The 6000-nt window shown below is 34.0% G+C and overlaps 1 protein-coding gene and 1 long non-coding RNA gene across 2 annotated transcripts in view; one reads left to right on the top strand and one right to left on the bottom strand.

The window, feature by feature from the left end:
- The window catches only part of LAMA2 (laminin subunit alpha 2), a 640343-nt gene that overhangs the window by 330818 nt on the left and 303525 nt on the right, over positions 1-6000 (bottom strand). Inside the window, exon 11 of the mRNA XM_017879679.1 lies at positions 588-728. Within this exon, the coding sequence (XP_017735168.1) occupies positions 588-728 (141 nt within the window). The remainder of the gene's footprint in view (positions 1-587; positions 729-6000) is intronic.
- The window catches only part of LOC108534368 (uncharacterized), a 34675-nt gene continuing 32402 nt past the window's right edge, over positions 3728-6000 (top strand). Inside the window, exon 1 of the long non-coding RNA XR_001886957.1 lies at positions 3728-3791. This is a non-coding gene — a long non-coding RNA (uncharacterized LOC108534368). The remainder of the gene's footprint in view (positions 3792-6000) is intronic.

The raw sequence follows: 6000 nt of genomic DNA, 5'->3' as shown, positions 1-6000 counted from the left end.
AAAAAAAAAAAAAAAAAAAAAAAGAAAAAAAGAAAATTTCAGTTGCTATTAAATAGTTTAATCATTTTTCAAGCCAACTCTGAATGAAGGTATTGTCTACATTTAATGCCCCCTTTTAATGATGAAAGAGCCTAGGCAACATCAAATAGTAACTAAAGGGTTGGTGGATAATATGTATTATGTATATAGATGATAAAGAGTTTTTCTCAACTTGTATACAAACATACTAGTAAATGGAAAATATAATTCATATCACAATGTCGTGTTTTCTCTCTTAAATCTTGCACCCTTGGAGTTGAAACCTTAATTGCATTACTGTTTCATAGAGTAATCATGAACACTAAAAAGACTATGTCTACCTATTCTAAGAAATTCCAGTCTACACAATATTACAAATACAACCTCAAAGGCTTTGAGCAAAAATACAGAATAGCATTTGAAGAAAATTCCATTACTTCTTCATGTAACTTTATGTAGAAGTTCACTATCAGAAAAAAGTATGTAAAAATTTCTTACAAAGGAACCACAATGAAAGCAACAAAGAAGGCTGATGGGGCAGCAAACAGAACCAAATGGTGCTTGCTTACTTTGCCATAGGTCCAGTAGGAACTCTGACATCTGTTTGAAACACCTGAACAGAAACACTCATCGCAGCCTTTCCAATTATCCTCTTGCAAATTGAAGAAGCCGGATTTGCAACGACTACAGTCTCCTCCTTCAACATTCTCCTGAAAATAAAGAGATGCATCAGCAACAGAGGTATCCTTCAACATTATGAGCTGTGTCCATGTCTGTATAGGAAAATATTAACTGTACATTCTTCATTTTACCCTCTCAACTATATTTAAAGTATAATGATATTTTAAAAATCTGCTCGAAAGCTCTATATTAAGCCATATCCTTTCTAATTACACTGGTGAGAAAGATTACTGGATGCAAATCTACTCTCGTAAAAATGACTATTTTGATCTTCATGTAGGTTGAGTGTTGAGTAAATGTCATGATAAATACCTGTGCAGGAATGAATTAGACCAAAATGGGGCCAGTTAGGTTCACTGTTCTGTTATTGAGGTACTTCATTTAATTTTATGGTAAAATTAAAGACATTAATACATGGATATATAATAGAACATTGATATCACACCAGTTATAAATACTTTTCACATTTCAGATTAAAAATATGTACATTTGAGGCAAGCATAGGAACTTGATAGGTAGAGAAACTGGGGTAAAGATTAGATAAAGTAGAAAGGTAGCAAAGGTTTCTCCTGGTTAACTTTTTACAGTGTTTTCTGTAACACATCAGAACAATCAGTTAGTCACATAGTGATACTATGGGAAAGAGCTATTTTCATTCTGTGACTGCTCTCCGGACTGGTTTCATTAATCTTACTTTCAGTACACTGAAAAATTATTTGTATATAGTTGAGCCTAAAATGTGGACTCAGGCCAGTGAAAGCTGACCCTATAATGATAAACAGGGAAGCATGTAATCTCTCAATTTAAAGAGCAGTTAATCTTGACTAATACTTCTAAATGAAGGCATCCTGCTTTCCAGGAAACAGATTTGTAATATTCCCTACACACACATTTTCTCTACATTTCCCCTCTTCCTTGAATTCCCTTATTATCAGTTCGGAGGCTTTTTAATAAATTCCCTTGGACAACTAACTTCTCTCTCAATGTAGTTTTCGTGGCCCTTTATACATTACCCTATCACAACCACAAAAAGCGTTGTTCAAAGATTGTTCTCTCTAGCTATCTACCATAATCTATTCAGAAGCAGAAATTCTGTCTTACTTATCTTTATAGTCTGAGAAAATAACATGGTTCCTGGTACAGCATTGAGCATTAGCTTCATCAAATTTACTAAGTTCAAATAAATCTCTTGGCTGTCATGTTTTTCATGCATAGCAAAGTGCTATACACAGAGTACGAGCTTAATAAAAACATCTTTAAACAAACCCAGATTGAGCAGAAGATAGGGATGATAAAATCTGAGAACACATAAGGAAAATCAGAAGAGAAGAGAAAAATAGCATGAAGAAATAAGGAGAAAAATTTAAGAATAAAGAAAGCAGTCCTCCTTATATCCAAGAGAATAATTTGTCTTAAATTAACTTTTTGATACTGAATTATTATGACTCATTTACAAACTCAGCCACTTCTATGTGGGAACCTTACTAAGCACTGCCATAAGATTTTGCCAGCTTACTTTTAAGGCAGATTTCAGACATTTTGAAATGATAGATATCAGCAAAACTAATCAAACTAATTTCAGACTTACAGTGACAAATAAATCCCCAAAGCACTGAGGTTGAGAGCATCTTCAAAAGAGTATAAAGGCAAGAAAGATGAAACATATCTGTAATTATGATTTAGTTTATCCCGTTGAGGACACAGTACAGCTGTTCTGTACACTGTGTTCTTATGCGCTTGGTCTAATCTACTTTTCATTTACTCTAATTTGAAAGCTTATAATGCCACTATTCTGAGATTCAGACTAAGTTCAACAATGAGAAATTTGCAGACACTAGCTACATTTTCCTTAGCTCCATTTTAGCCTAGTAAAATAACCTTGAAAAAATATGATTAAATAATTTCATATTCAATTTTATTTAACAACCTGAAGCAACATATTAGGGTAGGAATCCTAGGCACTATGAAGATAAATAAGTCAAGGTCTTTGTCCTTAAAAACCAATATCCAGTTGGGTAAAAAGATATACTCACAATCAACTATAATGCAAGGTGGAATATGGTAAGTGCATCTGAGAAATGAATTAAATTATGGGAACATAGAGGTAGCACTAATTTCTGCTATAAGGCTTAAGGAAGCTTTATGACAGGAGTGGAGTTTGACCTGATCCTTGAAGCATGGTTTAAAAATTCAACTTGGGGACATAGACAGAATGAGAGACCCATGTTAGCAAAGACATTGGGAACAAGAATTCATTTTAAAAGTTGGAGGTTCATTCATTATTTATTTTTTAAGACAAATGTGCAGGTTGAGCATCCTTAATCAGAAAATCCAAAATCTGAAATGTTTCAAAATTTGAAACTTTGGGGGCACATATATGATGCTCAAAAGGAATGCTCATTGAAGCATTTCAGATTTTGGATTTTCTGATTAGGAATGATCAGTCAGTATGTATTCTGCAAATATTCCAAAATCTGAAAAAATCCAAAATCTGAAACATTTCTGGCCTCAAGCATTTTGGATAAGGGATACTCAGCCTTGCATTTAATACTTCCTATATGCTAGAACTTCACTTGGTACTTGAGATCCAGGGCCCTGCCCTCAGAAAGCCCATCCTAAGAGATATTCCTTAGGAATTGGTAAGTCATTAGTGGTTGTTCATTAGGAGATAAATCAACAGAACTATACTTGAATCACTTAAGTTGGCAGTAGCAGGTAAAATATCTATAAAATGTGAGACATTGGCTTAAAGAAATCTTTCTTTATTACATTACAGAGTATATGTTATATAATTTAGAGTAGCACAATTCAAACACAGAAGTACCGTGTTCCGGGACTTTAGTGCACATCTTCATAGAGACCAAAGTTTCCTGCCTTCTACTAGCTTGTTAATATACATGATCTTGACAGTCTAGTTCCAATTCTTTCTATGTGTCTCCAGGGACATCATTGTTTCTACAAAGTTTCTTTGTGACTCATCAACCATTGTCATCCATGAGTCAGCTTCTAATTGCATTCCTGGCTTATTCTTGGAAGATCTTCTTGATATGAATATTCTAGGACTTAAATTGTTTTTGATTCCCAGCTTGCAAGTGAGTCATTAGCTTTATGATTGAGCTCTTTGAATAATTTCACTTCCTCTGTTATCAATATCAATATCGATATCAAATTATGAATAGATGCTCTGTACATTATTTCTTATTGTTGCTTTATTCTTTATATTATTCGTTCATCACCTTATAGCTGAACTACTATATACAAGACATATGAGATATCAGAGGAAATATAAAAATGCCCTCAAGAGGATTATAGCAAAGGAAGTAGGAATTTTCTTTTTTGCTATAGTTCCCTTAGCACAGTTTCTACCTGGAGAAATAGAGTCACGATAGTTTCCCTATGTACTTTCTGATGAGGCTGATTTCAGATAAGTATATCACAAGGTGGAAGAAAATCACTGTTGTAAGAGGCATACAGATAACATGTTCTGGATCTGACACCAAATTCATCACCAAAGTCCACTATGCCCCTGAAGAAAAAAAATAAGGCAGAAAAACCATAGGGTTGAGAAAAAAGATGTATCCCAAGACTTTCAAAAGACTAAAATAGGGTACTGCCACGCTGTCCTCTTCCAGATGTAAGAATGTCTCCAGATGTAAAAATATATACTAACGGGCACTTATTGAAATAAGTAAATAGATACATAAATACAAACAGTAAAACCATAATTTTATTCTTTTCTTGCAATTTATAAGATTGGCACAGACCATATATTATACCTTATTACCATCATCCAATTCAGTCCCTAAAGCACAGATGGGAATATAATTGACCCTAAATATCAAATGGTGATGGTAAAAGTCTTGTACCTTCCAGATTGAATGTTATTTTAATCATCATGAGATTTCTATATTCCTTTATAACTCTATAACTTATTTGTACTGATGAATTTTAAAAGTTATTAACATATAATTAATTTTCTTTTTTTATTTGTCTGTACTTCAATGGTTGCAAAACCATAATTTAATAAAAAAATTTAAAGTTGTTTTAACTGTTAATCTAAACAAAATGGAGTCTAATGTATTAAATCTCTCAGCATTCCTACTGGGAAACTCCTATTGATCCAATAAATTCATTTTAATACTTTATTTGTATAGAGTCCATTAGTGATTCTTTTCAATTTGCATAGTTAATGATAACTTTCACACTAAAGCCTATAACACAGGGTAATTTCTAGAATGCTACAGACTTCCACTCTAGAGATTAATATTCATTCCCTTATATCACCATATTTTCTTAAAACCAAATGTTTGACTTTTGCTATTTCTATACCATTATTCTAATCAATTATATTAATAAAATGAAATATGAATTGATAATTGTTACAGGAAGTCAGGGATCCCGAACTGAGGGACTGGCTAGAGCTGCAGCAGAGGAACACAAATTGTGAAGATTTCATTTTAATATGAACACATATCAGTTCCCAAAATTAATACTTTTATAATGTCTTATGCCTGTCTTACTTTACTCTCTTAATCCTATTATCTTCGTAAGCTGAGAAGGTATGTCACCTCAGGACCACTATTGTGTTAAACTGTACAAATTGATTGTAAAACATGTGTGTTTGAACAATATGAAATCAGTACACCTTGAAAAAGAAAAGAATAGCAGTAATTTTCAGGGAACAAGGGAAGACAACCATAAGGTCTGACTGCCTGTGGGGTCAGGCAGAATACAGCTATATTTTCCTTCTTGCAGAGCCTATAAATGGACGTGCAAGGAGGGAAGATATCGCTGAATTCTTTTCCTTGCAAGGAATATTAATAATTAAGACCCTGGGAAAGGAATGTATTCCTGGGGGGAGGTCTATAAAGGCTGCTCTGGGAGTGTCTGTTTTATGCAGTTGAGATAAGGACTGAAATACTGAAATATACCCTGATCTCCTGCAGTACCCTCAGGCTTATTAGGGGGGGGAAGAAACCCCACCTTGGTAAATTTGAGGTCAGACCGGTTCTCTGCTCTTGAATCCTGTTTTCTGTTGTTTAAGATGTTTATCAAGACAATACATGCACAGCTAAACATAGACCTGCATCAGTAATTCTAATTTTGCCCTTTGCCTTGTGATCTTTGCTTTTATCTGTGCCCTGTTTCCTCAGAAGCACGTGATCTTTGTTCTCCCTTTTGCCCTTTGAAGCATGTGATCTTTGTGAACTACTCCCTGTTCGTACACTCCCTCCCCTTTTGAAATCCTTAATAAAAACTTGCTGGTTTTGTGGCTCAGGTGGGCATCACGGTCCTACAGAT

This window comes from Rhinopithecus bieti, unplaced genomic scaffold, assembly GCF_001698545.2.
Source record: "Rhinopithecus bieti isolate Rb0 unplaced genomic scaffold, ASM169854v2 scaffold_19, whole genome shotgun sequence".
NCBI lineage: Eukaryota > Metazoa > Chordata > Mammalia > Primates > Cercopithecidae > Rhinopithecus > Rhinopithecus bieti.
Note: the sequence above shows the minus strand (reverse complement) of the source record. Positions and strands in the feature narration are given on the sequence as shown.